Source organism: Erpetoichthys calabaricus, chromosome 4, assembly GCF_900747795.2.
Source record: "Erpetoichthys calabaricus chromosome 4, fErpCal1.3, whole genome shotgun sequence".
Classification (NCBI taxonomy): domain Eukaryota; kingdom Metazoa; phylum Chordata; class Cladistia; order Polypteriformes; family Polypteridae; genus Erpetoichthys; species Erpetoichthys calabaricus.
In genome coordinates, this window is record NC_041397.2 from 233,215,796 (window position 1) to 233,237,819 (window position 22,024).

The window sequence follows — 22,024 nt, forward strand, 5'->3', positions numbered from 1 at the left end:
GCAGACCCCCTTGACCCTGCAGTTAGGATATAGCAGGTTGGATAATGGATGGATGGATTATACTCATCACGAGGGGCAACACGTGACTGTGGAGCCCCATCCAGAGCAGTTCTTGCCTTGCACCCAGTGCTGCTGGGAGAGGGTCTGGCTTCCTATGATCCAGTAACAGACTAAAGGTAAATGGTTTGCTGAATAATGTTTGTACTTATATTTGACCTTTGAACTATAAAACACAGAAATGCTCACTGTTTAGCCAAACATAGGTGTTTAAGATTGTATTTACAGATTATGTGTTTATTAAATATTGAAAATTGAAGAACCACATTCATCTAAAACAATTTGGTAGGATCTTTGCAAATGCTGTATTTGATCAGTTTTGATTTACTGTGATTTATATCCTGAAATAAGAGTGAATTCCAAAGTTGATGGCTATATAGGTGATTTACCTTAACAAAAGTGTTACACTGAAATCAGATATTTCTCTCAAATGTAGCTTCTAATAGCGTTTAGTGGTATTTTGCCTCAATTCAGGTTTGCTCCAGGGGTTTTTATTCAAGTCTTAATTCTAAACGCATCTGTAGCATGTGATACTAATATATGCAGCTCTTGTCATTAGAAGTAAATGAGGTCATGGGATGTGTGCTGGACTAGAATTTTTTTTTTATGCAAAATTAATGGTAATAGTTACATTTTAATATCCTGTTATGCTTAAGAAACTATGAAACATCTGCAATATTAAATCTGTAAGTAACTTGCATTTCTACATAATGATAATGCTGTTTTCATAAATATCAAATAATGCAGGTGGAAACTATGACAGCATGTTTGACATTGAGAAAGGTGTTGGAACTATTGTCATTGCAAAACCTTTGGATGCAGAACAGAAGTCCATCTATAATATGACAGTTGAAGTTACCGATGGAGTGAACGTTGCTAGTACACAGGTATGGACATATGTCACAAGTCAGTTGATCAATACGTTAAATGCTGTTTTTTTCTTAACTTTTAACATTTTTTTTCCTTTTTTTTTTTTTTTTAAATGTCAATTTGAAAAATTTCTCTAATAATTTGTGAGCACTGGAAGGTATTATTACAATTTTTTATCATATTCTCACTGAAAAATTGCCTTAAGCAAATTTGTCAGTATACAATAGATGAAAAATGCTAAACTCCTACTGTATATATATCATGCATTTTACTAAATGAAATACTAGTAAAGGATAACATATCACAGTGTTTAAAATAACATTATAACATCCAATAATGGAACACTATTTGCACAATAAAGGTTTTAGGTAATGATTTCTAAGCTTCAATGCAGTTAGACTGGATATTTGCAACAGAATTTTATCTGCACTTTTATGTCATTTTAATACTTTGACTTATATAGCTAAAGATTGTCATTCAGTCATTTGAGTCCAGTACAAGTTTAATGATTGTGTATCATTGTCACTGAACTGAAAATAATTATTCAGGACAAGGAAATAAGTGTTTGGTTGTCAATACAGTCTTCAATATAAAATTATTCATTAATGTATTACTTTTTTTAAGTAGCATGGTAATAACATTGTATGCACAGTGCAGTGAGATTACATCAAAAATGGTTCTCAAACTAAAACCTTTTAATATGTACGATTAACAATGATGACCAAGAAATGGAACCCTGTAATGATCTAAATGAATCCATGATACAGAGTCTATCCTTACTTGATCTGATTAATATATTTTGGGATATAATGGGTTGCCTTGTCTCATTTTAGAAAATAAGCACAATTGAAAGAAATAAAGTTTATGAATATGTAAAACTACACATGTATATGAAACCTTCGGACTTGTTGTGGGTGAATGTGGATCTTATTAACAACTCTTTAGATTTGAAAGCATTTGATCAAGATTCACCTGATCATCTAAATTGCATAAAGAATAAACTTTAATTATGGCTAAATATCTAAGACATGGCCTCCTTAGAGTTTGTGTCATCTTCAGTCTCACCCCGTATTTTCTACAAATAGGGCTTTGTTAGTAAAAAAAGAAGTGATCCAGGAGCAGAGAAATCTGTGCTTAAGTAAGTAGGTTTAGTTCTGTGCTCTTCAGGCAACTGTACTGACAACCTACCACAACTTCAACACTGTTTCTACCTGTTGCTAATTTTGAGGAATAATGGCTAAAAGGACACATCTATTTTGTTTCTTGATGAATGAAGAGTCTGCATAAACTATAATGATACCCAGCAGGCAGTTTCACAAATGCATAAGAGGGATGCTCTAGTCTTGACAGATAAGCAGGCTTAAATTGCTTCATTTTCATTGCCGAGCACTTTTATTTTTTTCATCAGAATTTAATCAGCCATACTAATCTTTTTCTTTATTATGTAAACATTCAAAATCAAAGCAAAGGTTTAAAATCTTCTTTATGTTTTTACCCTGTGCAAGATTACTTCATTTTGCTTTATACTAATCATCTTTAGTGTTTTATTAATCTCTATCATTTAATCATTTAGTTTTTATGAATATTATTGATCAAAAACTCCCTTAAACACGGAGAAGCAGTAGTGGAAATTATAAATTACAAAATATTATATGCCTATTATCAGCTGAATGAAAATTCATAATAAGTAAATGCAGAGTTCTTGTACAGTACTATAAGAGGTAGTACAGTATGTGTGTGTTTGTTTGCAGTTCTTAGACTGACCCTAAAATCAATAAAGTGTTTATGTGTATCATCTATGAAAATCTCTTGAGTGTTGAGCTCTGTAAGTCATTCTTAAGATGAACATCAAAAAAAGAAATCACTTGCTTTTTTTGTTTGCACTTTGGATCTTCCAATTGATTCTTTCTCAGCTACTTTTGGGTTGTGTATTGCTGTTGGTGGGTTATGAAAATGTCATTTCAGCTATTGAATTTCTGTGACGTCTCTTCCCCAAGTCCACCAAAACGATCAAAATGGCTGTGCAATATATTTCAGCCTTTCTGAAACTGGGTCCTGAGGGTACAAAGGTTGAAACATTGTTCATTTTCTGAACTTGCTTTATCCATTACATTGTTGTGTGTGTGCTAGAGAATATTCTAGCAGAATTCGTCCCAGGGCCCTGAATGAGGCACTCAGTCTGATCCGTTCAGATATGCCAGTTAACCTGACAGTCTAAGGAGGATGAGAGTGCAAGCTGCGTCCTAGTACTGACCAGACTATAATTTGAGCTCTAGTCTGTGGAGCAGTGAAACAGTGAATGTTAACCACCACACAGCACTGCAGCCTAAGATCCACTATTATTATATTCATTTTCTCAAAACTGACTTTTTGCACCTACTGAAGAGCGGACAGTTCTTCCATTCTCAAATTGATTTCTATATATATTCATTTCATTGTTGTATATCCTTACTGTTTGTTAACATGTTTGACCTAGTAATGCAGTACTCATGAAAGACTTATCTTCTCACTTTATAATAAGGAAAGGGCTGTTTTGCAATTTAAAGGCTGCATATACTAAAAAGTACAGTTTTTACTTCTGTTTTTAATGGGGTGGTTCAGAGTATTGCACAGAATCATCACCCAAGATGGGAATGCCATCAAACATAAAATTAGCAATGAAGAAGCATGGAAGAAATGTCAAAGGCTTTAAAGAACATTTTCAAGTCTTTGCTTCATTTTTTTCCTTTGGGATTTAATTTATTTAATTGAACATATTTTTAGACCATCAAAGTGTTGGCTTAAAGTATGCCACAGACTTAAGAAGGTTGGAGATTAAATCCTTTAACACTTCACTCCCGCTCCAACATCATACATCATACAATATTTACATTTTCTCTGCTGTCGAGACTTGCACGAGGTGCTGGCCAGTGCATATATCCTATATCTGTGATATGCTCACTTTCTTTATTGTAGTTTGCTCTATTTTTCTCTGTTTATCTGACATGTTAATAAAATATACTGCAATCTACTGAAGCCTTTGAATTCATCGTTTTTAAATAGCAATAAATAAATAAACATATACATACATACATAAATAAGTAAAGTTTTTTTTTTTACTTTCATCTTGCTGTCTCATTAAAGACGAAAAAACAAAATAAATTATATTGTGCTCATTTGAAACAGTTTTGCAAATGTGCAACCTCCATCACTGCCTTTATGCTAAGATGGCCCAATATTTTCAAACAGCACAGAGAGCTGTCTCCAGTACCAGCTGAATAAATATAACTGGAACTTTCATTTTTATGTCAAGCTAGAAGTTCAAGTCTGAATGTTAATTATTTTAAAGTGCAACTCATGATGAAAGTAAATTCTAAAAACTCAAATCAACAAACTAAAAGTCAAAAAGTCTGCCTGTTGTTGTTTTAATCAACATTGCTTCCCATTATTATGTGTTGTATTGTAAGTATGGCATAATTCATCACAGACAGGCTCCACTTTCTGGGATACTAATTCACATCCACCAGTTGGTGAACCTTCTCTGTGGCCCATTTGGAAACAAGCCTTTATGACTCATTGGGCCAAAAGTGAACTCCTATTTTCTGAGTGATCTTTTAAGTATGAGGGAGTGAGATTGTATGTTGCGCACCCACATATTCTGTAAAGGACTTACTCACATGATCATTGATACATAAACATCAGTAGAATATTTTTTTTTCTCCATCAAATCACATTTATTAATTTAAGTTTCTGGCTGTTAGAAGTGTATCTATTACTTGTACTGATAACTAAACTCAAGTATTGTTTTTTTTGTCATTTCTATTATGTGCATTAAATGTTATTTAAACACAGGGAGAAAATGTACCTAGTTTATGTTAATTTCCATTTACAAAAGTGACATTAAACATGCCTTCCATATCCTCAAAAAAATAATTGTAGCAGTTGTTGGTTAGGATTGTTTTCAGTTGTTTTAATTGTAAAAGTCTATCCTACCAGGAAGACATTCTTGACAAAATCCATCCATCCATCCATTTTCCAACCCGCTGAAGCCGAACACAGGGTCACGGGGGTCCGCTGGAGCCAATCCCAGCCAACACAGGGCACAAGGCAGGAACCAATCCCGGGCAGGGTGCCAACCCACCGCAGGACACACACAAACACACCCACACACCAAGCACACACTAGGGCCAATTTAGAATCGCCAGTCCACCTAACCAGCATGTCTTTGGACTGTGGGAGGAAACCGGAGCGCCCGGAGGAAACCCACGCAGACACAGGGAGAACATGCAAACTCCACGCAGTGAACCCGGGTCCCCAGGTCTTCCAACTGCGAGGCAGCAGCGCTACCCACTGCGCCACCGTGCCGCCTTCTTGACAAAATATTGTTTTAATTCTTATTTGTGGCTTACACTAATACAATATGTGTTCTAGCAACATCACCACCATCCATCAATCCATCATTTTACTTTAGGAACCTACATGTTCTTGTACAGATTTACAGCTTATCCCAGCAGCACAGGGCACAGAAGAGGAATCAAACAAAAAGAGGATTTCAGTCACATACTGTACCAGATTCATGCACAATTAAAGTCACATAATCTCACCTGCAAAGTACTGAGAAGAATCTGCAGAAAACACACAATTACATGCAAACTTTACGACTCCATCGAGACAGTAACATAGCCTGGAATGTAACCCAGGTCACTGGCGTGAACCACTGTACCGCCCTCCATTACCAGAGTAAAATAGATTTTACATTGAACGACAGATAAGAGTATTCACATGCAATCAGTAAACAGTGAGTAAAATTTACTTAGTAATGAAAGTTTTTTTTAACATTTGGTGCAGCCATTTCAATTGAAGCATACATCTTGTAAGAGTACATTTGTAAAAATGAAATTCTGACAAGCACGTTTATGTAGCACGGTATAATGAATGTTGTAGCATTTGCACCATATGGTATTAAAGATGGCCAGCATGTTGCAGCCAAGGAAGTGAATAAACAAACTAAGCTGGGCAAAACTGTGTAATTTGCCAATTTTTCTTTTACTTGTGCATGTGGTTGAAAAAGGGTCTTCAGGTTTACAACTTGATTCATCTCAAGATTAATGGCTTCTATTTTAGACCTTAGGACCATTTATAGTGATAATATTTGCAACATATAAACTCTATATCTTAAAGGTTAGAAATAAACATGTTTTTTTTCCTAATGTACTTCCATACTACAATAATTATAAGACACAGATGGGGAATTTAAATACCGCAATATTTGTTTTTTCTGTAAGTAAATTAATTAGAATATTAACTGCATACAACATGAAAAGCTAAAAGGGTGATTATAAGTTTTTGATGGTAGTCAATATATATATGTTAAAACTTAGCGTAGCCTTTAAAATAGGAAAATGGGCTTTTAACAATTTTGTTTGAAACTGTTAATATTAAAAGGCATGGTTAAAGTAAATCAATTCTAAGGCTGTCTTTTGGATTGACATGACCTAAAATATTTTAATTTCTCTGTGATTGGCTTTTCTTTTAATCAGTCAATCTTTATTTAATCCAGTGTATCTGACAGCAGGCACCACACATCATTACAAAGCACATACAAGATTATAGTACATGCATGCATTTCTGTCTCTGTTTCTTCCAATTCACAGTTGTTGGTAACCTGAGTAAACATACAGCTCAAGGAAGTAACTTAAGGCTAGATAGGCCACGACTCCCGCACAGATCCTCTGTCACACACTTACACCAAGACGTTTCTAGTTTTAAGATAACCTAACATGAAAAGTCTTTGGGATGAAGGGAAGAATGAGCATACCCCTAGAAAAAATTCAAGCAGACAAGGACAGAATATGCAAACTCCTCAAAGAACAGTGTTCACTTCAAACCCAATCTCCTGTAACAATGAGGCAGTGTTAATAACCATTGTGGAACACTCTGAGTTACAACACAGCATCAGATGTTCAACTTGATCAATACTGGCAGCAGCAGCTAGGAAACATACCTGACAAATATTCTGAGAAAGCACAGTTAAAAAGGACCTTTATAGGTCAAATACAGTTACAATATCTGTCCATAAAGCCGTAAAAAGGTTTTTTAATGAATGGTACATTTATCAAAATTTACCTTTCGTGGTATGATGATCATTCAATGGTGTCAACAAGTAACACTTCTTGTTTCTAAAAGGACACTATGGTGATCTGATAGCTTTTGCATTTTGTAGGATGCTGTGGGAGATTTTATTTCTTATTTTTTGTATTGTGGGTAGTTTTATATTTTTGTCATTGCATCATATTTTTATTATGTATCTGAAACATAATTAAGTGTACAACTTAGGCAAGGTCCATGCAACATAAATATATTGGAGAGTTACAAGTCATTTAATCTGCTTGTGTTTCAGTTGTTAAAAAATACATATATAAATAATTGAAATGAATGCTGAATGCTGGTAAGTTGCTTTGGATAAAGGCATCAGCCAAACATATGACATTTGCCTATATGACATATTAACCGAAGGATTAAAATTGAATAGAAATCATTAGCGAACTTTAGGATTGGCAATTTAACTCAGTTGGGTTTTATTATTACATATTGAAAATTTGAGCTATATTTAGTAGCAGCAGCCAAACAATAAAGATCAACATATAGCTCTGTTTAGTCTTGTCCTGACTGCATTAAACAATAGGACAAGCCAGCCATCATCTTCACTGCATTTCTTTGTGAGTCACAAGGGACAAATACTTATTTGTGTATGAATAGAAGAATGTCCCCATTATTCATGGCTTATACAGTTCAAATTACCCAGTGCTTCATGGTGGTGGGTGGGATTACAAACTATTGGAAAGCTGCTTGCCCTTTTAGTACAGGTGTGTGTCCAAATCTAAATCCTGCTGCCACACATTACACTGTATAGTATGCCAGATCTCACAACATGTTGTGGTGCTATCAGTAGTATGAGAGGCTCTCCTACTGAAAATTATTTTTTTTTACTTGCATAATGTTCATCTAGCATTTGGTTGGTCAAAAGACACAAATCCATCCTCCCTGTCTCTCTGGACCCACTCCAGTTTGCTTACCATCTGAACCACTTCACTGATGATACCATCTCCTTTATCTTGCACACTGTATTGTCTCACCTGAACACTAGGGATACATATGTCAGATTGCTGTTTGTTGATTTCAGCTTGGCATTCAATATGATCATTCCCCAGCAGTTGGTGAGGAAACTCTCTCTGCTGGTCCTTGACATTCCACTGCGGAATTGGATTCTAGACTTTTTGATATAGAGGCCACTGTCAGTGCACATTGGCAGCAGAACAACAAACACCATTAGGCTGAACACAGGCACCCCCCAAGGCTGCATGCTGAGCACAGAATTGTTCATGCTGCTCATTCATAACTGCACCGCCAAGTCGGAGTCCAATGTCATTGTCAAGTTTGTTAATGATCCAACCATATTGGGCCTCATCAGCAATGATAATGACACATCATTCAGAGAGGAGGTTGAACATTGGGTGAGGTGATGTAGTGAAAACAATTTGTCTCTAAATGTTGATAAGACAATAGAGGTGCTTGCTGATTTCTGGAGAACATCGACCGACTATTCCCCACTACTTATCAATGGCTCTGTTGTGGAGAGAGTCAGTAGCAACAAGTTTCTTGGTGTGTATATTTCTGATGACCTCTCCTGGACAATCCACACCAACTCTATAGTGAAGAAGACACAACACCACCTTTTTTTCTGCAGAGACTGAAGTGAATTGCTTGCCACAACCCATTCTTACCGCCTTTTACAGAGGAACTGTGTCAAGCATCCTGATAAACTGTATCACTGTGTGGTTTGGGAATAGCAAAGACCATGAGCATAGTATTCTGCAGTGTGTAGTGAGGATAGCTGAGAGGATCACAGGGGGTCCCCCTCTCCTCAATCCAGGGCATTTTTCAGACACGTTGTCTGTGTAGTGACCTCCTATCATTAGGTAGAAGACACTGCTGCATTAGGACCAGCACAGTCTGGTTCTATAACAGCTTCTTTCCTCAAGCTGTTGAACTTGTGAACTCCTGCATGTCACCTAGCACCATATCCCTATAATGTTCCCCCAATTATTGTTCGAGCTTTATAGTCCTGCATTTCTTGTTTTGTCACATCATATTGTTGCACTGGTCTTGGAAATGTTGTGGTGTATGTTTTTTTGCCTATGCACTGGGGACTGCAAGGAACAAAATTGTGTTCAATCACATACTATGTATGTGGATGAATGACAATAAAAGTTGAATTGAGTAAACACATAGATTATACATTATTCTTCTGGTGTGATATGTCTGGAATGAAAAGGAGGAACTGCAGGTGGCCCTGTTATGTCTGTTGTGTCATCTAGTGGGCTGCTGTTTGCCACATTCTACACATTGCTAAATTTCTCCTTTGAAGCTTCCTTTCTCACTCTTCTGTTACTCTTTTTACCCCCATTTCACTGCAATTGAGCCTTTCCCAAACTGACCCTCATTAACCTTCATTACAAACTACTCTTTACCACGTGACAGTTTACAAAATAATAGGGGACAGCAACATATTAACCAATACAGTAGGATGCTCGCATACTTGTCCCTGTGCTTTCTGTCATGTGGGGAATTCCAAAGTGTTGTAATCATATTCTGGACATGTTTTGCTCAGTAAGTTCCTTTAAATTGCTCCTTATTTACACACTCACTGCCTTGAGGAAATAAGTCCTTTCATATCAGCATCTCACAAACCTGCAAATAGAACTTATTAAAGCACAGTTCATATTCTTATTTCTCATTTGCCAGTTTCCTAAAATTAGTTTGCAGTTTTTTATATGCCAGGAAAGTCATATTTAACAAAACAGTTTCACCTTTAGTAATTAAAGATAGGAACAATGGTATTCCAGCATCATCCAAGAAAAAACTGTATATAGTTTACATATAATGATACAAGTCCCATAAAAAAAATGGAGTACTTATTTATTCTTTGTGAAAAGTGATAAAATGTTTTACATAAACTACACCACATATTTATACTGTGAACTTCATGTTCCACCTCATCCTAAAGATGCTCTATTGGACTGGGATATGGAGGCTGGACAGACCATTGGGCCAAACTGAAGAGACCATAATGTTCATTTTTAGCAGCTTGAGATGTTGCACACTTTGTGGCACTTTCTCCTGCTGAAAGTATTTATTTGTGCTGTGCACACCATCTTAATTTAGTGACAAAAATCAACATTTGTCAGACAAGTCAACATTGTTCCAATCCTGAGTCATCCAGTTTTAGTAATCACGTACTCACTGTAGCTTCATCTTCCTGATAGGAGTTTAACCTAGTTGTTAGTAGCTCTTTATTTCTTTGTATTTTTATCAATGTTTATTTTACAGGTTAGTTTTGTGACCTTTTCACGTGCTTTGTTTTACATAGACACCACCATATTTTTTATAGAAGTTACATGATATTATCACATCAGCCTGCCACTATAAGGAAGTGTCTAAATGTTTGTGCAAATTAAAACCACTATTGGGTAGCAGAGATTACAAGGTGCTTCCAAGAAGACCTTATATTACAGGATTTCTTTGGCTTAACATTCCTGTCTTGACTGCTCTTTTTTAAGTTTGGCATCTTAATTTTCCTGTTGGTTAATGCCACTCCTTTATGGAAATTATCACTCTAGTGTGGTCTTTTGCTGCTGTAGTCCATTGTTTCATGATCCAACATGGGTATTCAATGGTACCTTTCCACACGACACTGTAGTAAAAAGGTGTGGTTTTAAAATCTGTTGATTTGCTGTTAGCTTCTCTAACCTATGTCATTAATAATGCGTCTTTGCATACAGAAATTCTCTCTCAATATTTTCTGTTCACTGAAACATTCCATATAAGATCTACAGATAATCGTGTGTGAAATGAGGTCATCTGAAACCAAGTTGTTTGGTCCCAAGAATTATTCCATGGTCAATGTAAGTTAGATCATAAATCATCCCCATTGTAATAGGGGATTTGTATGAAAAAATAAATGAAAGACTAGGCCTCACTTCTCGTTGCCTGTTCCTTCCAAGCTAGATGCATTTCCAAGGGCTAGGCTAGAACTCCGCTTTGTGAGTCCTGGTTTATTAGTGCCTCTAATTCTTCTATTAGCTGTAATGGCCCAGCATTTGATGCAGCACCCCAGCTCTCAGCACTATTTTTGGAACAGCAGGGTGCTACATTATACATATATCGTGGACTGTATAAGAATTTCTGCCTGTACCATTCTAGGGCTACCCTTAAGTCTCTTGTCAGCCAGGCACCACTTCACAAAACATAAACATGTATGTAATTAATATGGAATAAAATCTAAAATGGTACTTATCATATAAAAAGAAAATGTTGATTATTTTTACTTGGGTTGAATATGTGCACTGCACTTATGTAATGGATGTATGTCTCAACTGTTTATAATCCTAAAGACTAGAAAGACTGTATTAGACATTTAAAAAAGTATAAGTATCATAAAATTAACATATATTCCATGATTTTTTCTAAGAATTTCCCCCTTCAGCTATCTGAATGAATATGAGTAATAAGGTAGGTTGGGATGTGCTAGAATATTAAAAGTAAGCACTAACCAGAGCCTTTCATAGAATCTTAAATCAACATCACTGAAATGACTTTCTTCTGCTACAGCACATATCATAAATATACCAATCATCATCCCATCATGAGGTCTCGAGAATTCAGTAGGTTTCCAGCTGCTGCTTGGTTTTCTAACAAGCAGAAAACCCACTCATGTGATTGATATGAAAATGCAAACAGAACTAAAAACATATGACTATCATCAGGGTGTTAAACATGTAAGCTACATCTGATGTGTCTGTCATGTGGAATAGAGATGGATTGTTGTTTAGAATCTAAATAAGAGAGCAATAAACAGTATAAGGCTGTGTGTGATTGGCTCTGCTGAAGAAAAGATGGATTCCTGTAGAGGGTAAATTCTTAGTTGTGGAATCCCTGGATATTTTAGTCTGACTTAATAAAAATTGAACATTAAGGAAAACTGCAGGAGTCAGCTTGTTGAAATTTGCTGCTGCTGATCAACTATACTACCTTGGAGCCTTGACACTACTAAAACTTTATAATGCTAATTTTTAAGATGTTCTCTCCAAATATAAAAGGTGTATGTTTTGAATATGTGGAATTGTTCCCTTGCACTAAAAAGCCATGATACTCATGCTCTCTGATACTTTATTATTAAAAGTGGTATCTTTTGGGATATTATGTCAAGGTTCTAATTTATTTTGAAAAATGTATATTTAATTGATTCTTTAAAAAAATGGAATTGTTTTTGAATCCCATTGTCTTGATTAAATAATGCTTTTTAATTACCACAATGTGGCTTACGTACACTACTTTAAAAAAAAGACTGCCAAAAACAACTGAAATTTCATGATTCACTTCATTCCTATTCTGTATGTAGAACCAATGCCAATGGGAATAAATTGAATGAGACATGGTGATGTGATGGTCATTAATTTGTTTATTCACATTATCAGGCATATGATCAGACTGTAGATGAAAGCATTATTGTTTTGGTCTCATTTCTAAATACTGACTTTGCACATTTTAATTGACTTTACTTTCTGGAATACTTTTTTATGTAAAATTAACCTACAAATGCACAGCAATACTAATGAAATGAAAGAAGTAATTGCAGTTTGGGTTGTATACTGAGAAAAATCAAAAGTTGAGATGAACAAACATTGCGCACTGAATAAAATAAAGCTTATAAAAATAAGTAAATAAATATGGGCAGGCATTATTAATGTCCTCAAATGAATGAACATGCTGAACTTTTGCTAACTGTTTGGGTACTTTACTATCTTTGAGTCATTATATTAATTCATTTTCTTTTTTGCTGTTTGTTATCTAGATGGGTAGGTGAGGACTTATCTGCTTTGAAGAACACATAATACTCTTTGTTTGATCAATCTGTAATTTATTCATTTGTAATCCATCCATCCAACCATCCATTTTCTACTACTTATCCAGGTCTGCCTGAAGGGGGCAGTAGTCTAAGCAAAGATGCCCTGCTGGGATATATAATTTCCCCAGCATGTATAGGTCTGCCCAGGGGTCTCTTCCTGGTTGGACATGCCTGAAACACCTCCCCAAGGAGGCATCCAGAAGGCATTCTCAACTGGCTCTTTTTGATGCAGAGAAGCAGCAGCTCTGCCTTGAGCTCCTCCAGAATGTCTGTGCTCTTTACCCTATCTGTAAGGCAGAGCCCAGATACCCTATGAAGGAAGCTAATTTCCGGCATTTGTATTATAGTAAGTTATGAAAAAAAATATTTTTTTTTTCCAATTGCTTACTAATTTTCCATCCATTATCCAACCCGCTATATCCTGACTACTTTCGGTTTAAGTTAATCTATTGTTATATCCACATATGAGTCAGTATTATAAGAAAGCAAGAGTTTATAATTTTATTAGAGAATAACTCTTTGATAGAATGTAATTTAACCAGTATTGATGCACTGCACGATAATACACTTGACTTGAGGATTTATAGTTTTCATACTCTTTCTGTACATTTAGCATTCGTTTGCTCAGAGGTTGATGCACTTGCTGCTTCCTGAGCAGCTGTTCTTTTCTCCACCCTAGCAGCCCGCTTCTTCTCTTCTTTCGCCGGCATCTTTTCGCGTTAAAATTGATTAAGTCAGTGTTTGCGTTGCAGTTACTTAGTACGTTTTCCTTAATTTTTCACTTAAGCTGGCACTTAAGTCTTCAATCTGCATCGAGATTGATTTAAGATACCAAGAGGTAGGGAAAGTGATGGCGAAGGTGTTAGGGATGAGAATGGCGCCTGTACGCATGCACTGCATGGCCGCCCTGCTGGCCACTGCTGGGAGTTGATTCTACAATAAAATAAAATAAAAATAAAAAGAGGAATAACATTGGAGGTCAATCATAACCCTGAAAGCGGATAGTAGACGTCACGTAGTATACAGTGCATCCGGAAAGTATTCACAGCGCATCACTTTTTCCAAATTTTGTTATGTTACAGCCTTATTCCAAAATGGATTAAATTCATTTTTTTCCTCAGAATTCTACATACAACACCCCATAATGACAACATGAAAAAAGTTTACTTGAAATTTTTGCAAATTTATTAAAAATAAAAAAAACTGAGAAAGCACATGTACATAAGTATTCACAGCCTTTGCCATGAAGCTCAAAATTGAGCTCAGGTGCATCCTGTTTCCCCTGATCATCCTTGAGATGTTTCTGCAGCTTAACTGGAGTCCACCTGTGGTAAATTCATTTGATTGGACATGATTTGGAAAGGCACACACCTGTTTATATAAGGTCCCACAGCTGACAGTTCATGTCAGAGCACAAACCAAGCATGAAGTCAAAGGAATTGTCTGTAGACCTCCGAGACAGGATTGTCTCGAGGCACAAATCTGGGGAAGGTTACAGAAAAATTTCTGCTGCTTTGGAGGTCCCAATGAGCACAATAGCCTCCATCATCCGTAAGTGGAAGAAGTTTGAAACCACCAGGACTCTTCCTAGAGCTGGCCGGCCATCTAAACTGAGCGATCAGGGGAGAAGGGCCTTAGTTAGGGAGGTGACCAAGAACCCGATGGTCACTCTGTCAGAGCTCCAGAGGTCCTCTGTGGAGAGAGGTGAACCTTCCAGAAGGACAACCATCTCTGCAGCAATCCACCAATCAGGCCTGTATGGTAGAGTGGTCAGACGGAAGCCACTCCTTAGTAAAAGGCACATGGCAGCCCGCCTGGAGTTTGCCAAAAGGCAGCTGAAGGACTCTCAGACCATGAGAAAGAAAATTCTCTGGTCTGATGAGACAAAGATTGAACTCTTTGGTGTGAATGCCACGTGTCACATTTGGAGGAAACCAGGCACCGCTCATCACCAGGCCAATACCATCCCTACAGTGAAGCATGGTGGTGGCAGCATCATGCTGTGGGGATGTTTTTCAGCGGCAGGAACTGGGAGACTAGTCAGGATAAAGGGAAAGATGACTGCAGCAATGTACAGAGACATCCTGGATGAACACCTGCTCCAGAGCGCTCCTGACTTCAGACTGGGGCGACAGTTCATCTTTCAGCAGGACAATGACCCTAAGCACACAGCCAAGATATCAAAGGAGTGGCTTCAGGACAACTCTGTGAATGTCCTTGAGTGGCCCAGCCAGAGCCCAGACTTGAATCCGATTGAACATCTCTGGAGAGATCTTAAAATGGTGCTGCACCGACGCTTCCCATCCAACCTGATGGAGCTTGAGAGGTGCTGCAAAGAGGAATGGGCGAAACTGGCCAAGGATAGGTGTGCCAAGCTTGTGGCATCATATTCAAAAAGACTTGAGGCTGTAATTGCTGTCAAAGGTGCAAAAGTATTGAGCAAAGGCTGTGAATACTTATGTACATGTGATTTCTCAGTTTTTTTATTTTTAATAAATTTGCAAAAACCTCAAGTAAACTTTTTTCACGTTGTCATTGTGGGGTGTTGTGTGTAGAATTGAGAAAAAAAATGAATTTAATCCATTTTGGAATAAGGCTGTAACATAACAAAATGTGGAAAAAGTGATGCGCTGTGAATACTTTCTGGATGCACTGTATGTGTACCAAATTTCAGGTCAATAGTTTTGCAAGTTATGGGTGTTTTAAAATCCTGGACAGACAAAGGCACAGCCATTGTAGCGTATTAAGAAGATATTTGATCATACACGAATCCTTTGATATAACAAAGAGTCATGTTTACATAGAAACTATGTGGCGTTCCCAGTCAACCTGATAGCATTTATTTCAATGTTTGGTACAAATTGAAGTAGAATGAGAAAATTCTCAGAACTGAACACAGACCCCAAGTGCTGCGATACTGGCCAGGTTAACAACTTTTCTAATGTGACACCCAGAATTAAGAAAATGACTTACAAGGTTTATGACATCAAGGACTTGATTATTGTGGCAACATGCATTGCTAGAACTAAGTTGGCACAGAAAATGTGATGGGACCCATAAAATGAGACAGTGGGCTGCATTGGATAATGGAGGTCTCCTCTACATACTAGAGTGGACAAGGAGGTACTGCAAGTGAACAGTAAGCCCAAAGGGTTATTTCTTTTATTACTTTGTTCACTGCCTGTTTTTATTGCTCCTTTCTCTACTAGTAAATTATAAAATTTGAGTTAACAGGTGTAGATCAATAACACAACAAGTCATAAAGTGTTGGGACACCAATGTGAACCCCGTATAATCGAAATATGGTTTGAGATTAAAAATGGCACACAATTATTACAGAGATGTCTTCTTCAGATGAGAGCCTTTTTCAGAAAGACTCCAGAATGGCAACAGAGCTGGATTTCAAGAATGTGACCCAGAAGGGGCAAGTTCGGGAGGGTGGAAGTCATAAGTGATGTCAGAGGTGGAACGTCTACCAGTCATTCATTCTGCAGAGGGAGGAAGAGAAAAGGCATCAAGCAACAGCTCCGCCCTCTGGTTTGGAGTGGAACTACCAGTAGATGAGCCCTGAAGCGGTCTCTCATTAACGTCAGTTTTGCTTAACATGTGCTTCTGCTATCCTAGTCACTGTTGGCTCCTACAAAATAAGTTAATGGTCAAACACAAATATTCTGGTCATTAATTTTCTCAGTGTCAGAAGTACTCTCAAATGTGCCAGCAATGTGCTCCAATTGGAGAATAATGACTATTTGAATTTGCTATTTATAGTCTATAATAATGCATTACTTCAATAAAATTTTAGAAGTTATATATTATTTCAGTGATCTTAATTGATTAACTGGCTTTTAAGATACTACACCTACTGGATATGAATCATTGGGGAAATAAAAGTATGGTCTTGAGTCATTATTTTTTTTTCTTTCTTTTTTTTTTGCAGGTGTTTATCAGAGTTTTAGACAACAATGATAATGGCCCCATCTTCTCTCAGCATAGCTATGAAGTCACCATTTCAGAGGATACTATTCCAGACACAGAAATCCTCCATGTCATTGCCAGCGACAAAGATGAGAAGCATAAGCTGAGCTATTCAATTCACAGCAGCATTGACCCTGTCAGCATGCGCATGTTTCGTATTGATCCCAGCACTGGAATTATTTACTCAGCGGAGAGGCTTGATCGTGAGGTTCGGTCCCAGCATATACTCACTGTAATGGTAAGAACTAGCATTTTACAACCACAGAGAAAACTGTAAAAGCCATTAACATACCATGTATTTTGAGAAGTAAAATACTTTATTTGTAGTATTGAACAAAAATGGATAGGAAAACTGCAAAAAATTGATACATAGCTTTGTGATTACATATTTTTTCCATTGAAAAAGTCTTAATATTTTGAGCTATTGCAGTTTAACTTACTGTCATTTGGAATGAAAGAATTAAAAGAGGTTAGTTGAAATTGGGAAGCTTGCATATATTTCAAACGAAATCCCATGTTGTTTAATTACTGTACAGTGCAGAATAAGGTATACATACAGGACAGAGAGAAAAGAAATACAGTGGGGAAACAGAGCCAGCAAGAAAGATAAAAAATAAGCCAAAAATAAACCAGCAAGAAAATGGAGAGAAATATGGGCAAAGTAAATTAAAAATGTTTTTAGAGGGGTACCTTGCTTCTCTAAAAAGCAGGTTATTGTAGGACTAATCGTAACTTCAGTGTTCCACTGTTAGAATAAAATGACCTCCACTGGCCTCCACAGTTAAGTTACAAGTATTTCAGAGTGTGTTTCATAAGTCACTACAATACACTATAACTGAGGTTCACAAACAGCAGATTTAATAAATGTGCACAAATATAGTGCAAAAATAATATATGAATTCTTTTTGATATAGATGAAAATTGGCTAGTGATCCTCAAATCTACCTCAGATTTCAGTGTTACTGACAATGTCCTGTTGGAGTTCACAGGTCACCAGTCCTCATTGAATTCAGAGACAGAATCAGCTCGATGAATAAGGAAAATATAATAAATATACATGAAGGTCTGCACAGTTAATGATTCTGCCACCTCCAGGCTTGAATTCTAAACACCGTCTCTTGAGTGCCTTTTTTAAAGAGGCAGAACGTGAGTGGCTCTAGGCAGGCTGTGTACTGATGGTCAGAGACGTGACTTCGTTTAGAAGCATGCGCATAATGAGCTGTGACTAAAATCGAAGCATTCCTTACCTGTTGTTTCTTTACATTTACACTAATAAAGGTATATTTAAAAGATGTCAAGGATTTTGGGTTTAGTGATTAATAATAATTAAAATATCTTTTTGCTACTTCAGCTTAGCATTGCTATCATATAGTTTAGCCATTTTTTCCAGAAATACAGCAATAAAGTATTCATAAATTCAGGCAGCTCAGCTAAACTATTGATCTGAATATAATGCTTTAGTGTACTTTTGTTAGACATTATAATAAATGTTCAGACATAAAATAGCTTACAGCTAAGATTCTAGACACACTAAAACACACACAAGGGCACATAAATTACTCGAGTGACAGATTGAACTGGGAAAGCAGCCCATAGCATGTTGCCATGATACAGCAGGCCCATGTCTTGCCTGCACTGCTAAATTCTGAGCTGTTTCGGAAAAGCTCCATGCTGACAGCCTACCCTGTGACTTCCTTGGTTGAAGTTTGGGCCATTAGACATGATATTGACTTATCAAAAAGAAAGCAGCTCACTGCACATATGCAATTTTTTTGTGTTAATTGCTTATGTTTTATATTTACGTTTAAATTTACTGCAATTATAATCAACATGTTTTATATATTGAATGCTTCCCCACTGTACTTGACTTTAGTTTTATACTCTTTTAACTAACATCACTTAAAAATTTAAACATATTAGTTATTCTTCAACCCAACATATATTATATAATAATATATTGTGTGTGTGTGTGTGTGTATGTGTATACAGTATATATATATATATATATACAGTGGAACCTCTAGATACAAGTTTAATTCGTTCCAGAACTGAGCTTGTATAGCGAATTTCTCGTATCTAGGACAAACTTCCCCATTGAAAATAATGGAAATCCAGTTAATCCGTTCTGCACCCCAAATATATTAACATAAAAATCAATTTTCCTAACAAATAACACTGATAAATTATATATACTGTAGTCTACCTTTAATAAATAACACTGGTAAATAATATAACTGATTATTAAAAGAATCAAAACAGGTGTCCAAAGTGCAGTAGAGCATTCAATAAATCTTTAAATAAATAATCCTTAAAACAGTTGTGAAGTGGAGGTTTAAAATACACAAGAATAACAATCCTTTAACACGAGGTTAAAATGTCAAAAGGATGCCGTCTTTAAAAAACAGATGACAATCCCCGGTGCTTCTTCTCTGTTAGCGTCTCACCTGCGGGCTCTGCAACAGGCGAGACACTCTTAATGCAGCTGACCTTGTCTACACCGTCCTGCTTCAGCTGTTTGGCTCGCCTGTTCAGCTCACTGTTCAGCTACACGCGAGCCTGCACTCACTCGCCCGCCTGCCTGCCCCCCCCCCTCTCTCTCTCTCTCTCTCTCTCTCTCTCTCCTCTGTTTTACTTTTTCTCCCCCTTAACCGGCTCGCGCTTCTCTATATATGCGGGGAGGACATGGCAGCTGCAGCCCATCAGCCACAGGAACAATCATGGATGTGGGCAGTTTCCCACCTGTACACTTAAGTGAGAAACGCAGACACCGCAGATTGCAGCTCGCAACTGCTACCACGCCCCCTCGCTAAGCCGCGAGCTATACCCACAGCCTGGCTCGTGGCTCGTTACGCGAGCCAATGCTCGTATTTAGATCTGAATTTTTCGCTCATACTTTCCTCGTATTTTGAATTTCTCGTATACAGAGGTGATCGTATCTCGAGGTTCCACATATATATATATATATATATATACAGTGATCCCTCGCTATATCGCGCTTCGCCTTTCGCGGCTTCACTCTATCGCGGATTTTATATGTAAGCATATTTAAATATATATCACGGATTTTTTGCTGGTTCGCGGATTTCTGAGGACAATGGGTCTTTTAATTTCTGGTACATGCTTCCTCAGTTGGTTTGCCCAGTTGATTTCATACAAGGGACGCTATTGGCAGATGGCTGAGAAGCTACCCAACTTACTTTTCTCTGTCTCTATTGCGCTGACTTTCTCTGATCCTGACGTAGGGGGTGTGAGCAGGGGGGCTGTTCGCACACCTAGACGATACGGACGCTCGTCTAAAAATGCTGAAAGATTATCTTCACGTTGCTACCTTCTGTGTGCAGCTGCTTCGTGAAGCGACATGCTGCACGGTGCTTCACATACTTAAAAGCTCAAAGGGCACCTATTGATTTTTCACTGTTTTGTTTTCCTCTGTCTCTGGCTCTCTCTCTCTCTCTCTCTCTCTCACTGCTCCTGACGGAGGGGGTGTGAGCTGCCGCCTTCAACAGCTTTGTACCGGTGGTGCTTCGCATACTTAAAAGCCAAACAGCCCTATTGATTTGTTTGCTTTCCTCTCTGTTTCTGACAGCCTGTGCTCCTGATGCGCACTCCTTTGAAGAGGAAGATATGCTTGCATTCTTTTAATTGTGAGACAGAACTGTCATCTCTGTCTTGTCATGGAGCACAGTTTAAACTTTTGAAAAAGAGACAAATGTTTGTTTGCAGTGTTTGAATAACGTTCCTGTCTCTCTACAACTTCCTGTGTTTCTGCGCAAATCTGTGACCCAAGCATGACAATATAAAAATAACCATATAAACATATGGTTTCTACTTTGCGGATTTTCTTATTTCGTGGGTGGCTCTGGAACGCAACCCCTGCGATGGAGGAGGGATTACTGTATATATAAATATAGACATACATATATACATACATACATACATTCACATACATACATATATATATATATATATATATATATATATATATATATATATATATCTACTTATATACATATATATATACATATCTACTTATATACATATATATCCATCCATCCATCCATTATCCAACCCGCTGAATCCAAACACAGGGTCACGGGGGTCTGCTGGAGCCAATCCCAGCCATCACAGGGCACAAGGCAGGAACCAATCCTGGGCAGGGTGCCAACCCACCGCAGTATATATATATATATATATATATATATATTGTAGCAGATGTGGCGTGGAGCCACCTCTCGAACCCTCAGGTACCACTCTGATGACCAGGTGAAAGTATACACATATAGGTTGGCTCTTGGCTATTCAAAGGTGTTCGATTCATGGATCTGCGAGTTAGTCTTCAATAATTAAATGGAAATTATTTTGCGAGTTTTTCAATCTATTGCTGAAAACCACAACCATGTTGTTAATACCCTATTTAAGTGGACTGCAACCCTAGGAGTACTGTGCCATTGGGCAGCTTCAGCGGTTGCCATGAAGGTTGCTGGGTGAAACAAGATGAGGGCGCTTCTTTTAAAAGTGAGTCATACGAAACCTGTAGGACCGCAATTGGTGGTGTCTTTTTGTTTCAACGCTTCAATTACATACATAATCTTACAGTTTTCTCTGGATTTATGTCCTTTTCCTATAATTGCTTGTTGATGTAATTTCATCTAGGGTGAAAAATGTCTTTGCCTGGGGAGCGCTCCCAACTTCTACAAATCTTATATCAGCATCATGGTGGGGGAGAGCTTTGTATATCTTATAGGAAGCTGTTCACATGGGATTTCATATCTACACCACCATCATCTGCATCTGCGAAACTAGAGTGTGTTGTGTTATCATTTTGAACTTAGTGTTTTGTTGTATTTCTTTTGTATCTGTGATATTAATAATTGTTGTTGTTTACTACCTTAAATATACACACAACTTTATTATAATAAGGTAAACTTTGGAAAAAGTTACATTTTACTAAAGAACTGCTGAACTATGCACTTTCTCTTGGCAGTCAGCCTCACACATACAGTATGATTTGCTTGCGCAGTGATCATTCTATGTTGTATTTCTCACAACTTTTTGCATCTTGTATAGTGCAATAAATATGCAGTAATCATGTGCCAAAAATATATTCAGGGAGTTTTGCATTTGCAAGGAACCTGAACGCTAAACTCTATGAATCACAACAGATAACTGTATATC

General features: G+C 37.3%; 1 protein-coding gene across 4 annotated transcripts in view; it reads left to right on the forward strand.

The window, feature by feature from the left end:
* Positions 1-22,024, forward strand: part of fat3a (FAT atypical cadherin 3a) — a 547,007-nt gene that overhangs the window by 401,504 nt on the left and 123,479 nt on the right. For all 4 annotated transcript variants that reach the window (XM_051927172.1, XM_028800422.2, XM_051927169.1 and 1 more), the window contains 2 exons: positions 805-944; positions 16,812-17,087. In XM_051927172.1, coding sequence (XP_051783132.1) covers positions 805-944; positions 16,812-17,087 — 416 coding nt within the window. The remainder of the gene's footprint in view (positions 1-804; positions 945-16,811; positions 17,088-22,024) is intronic.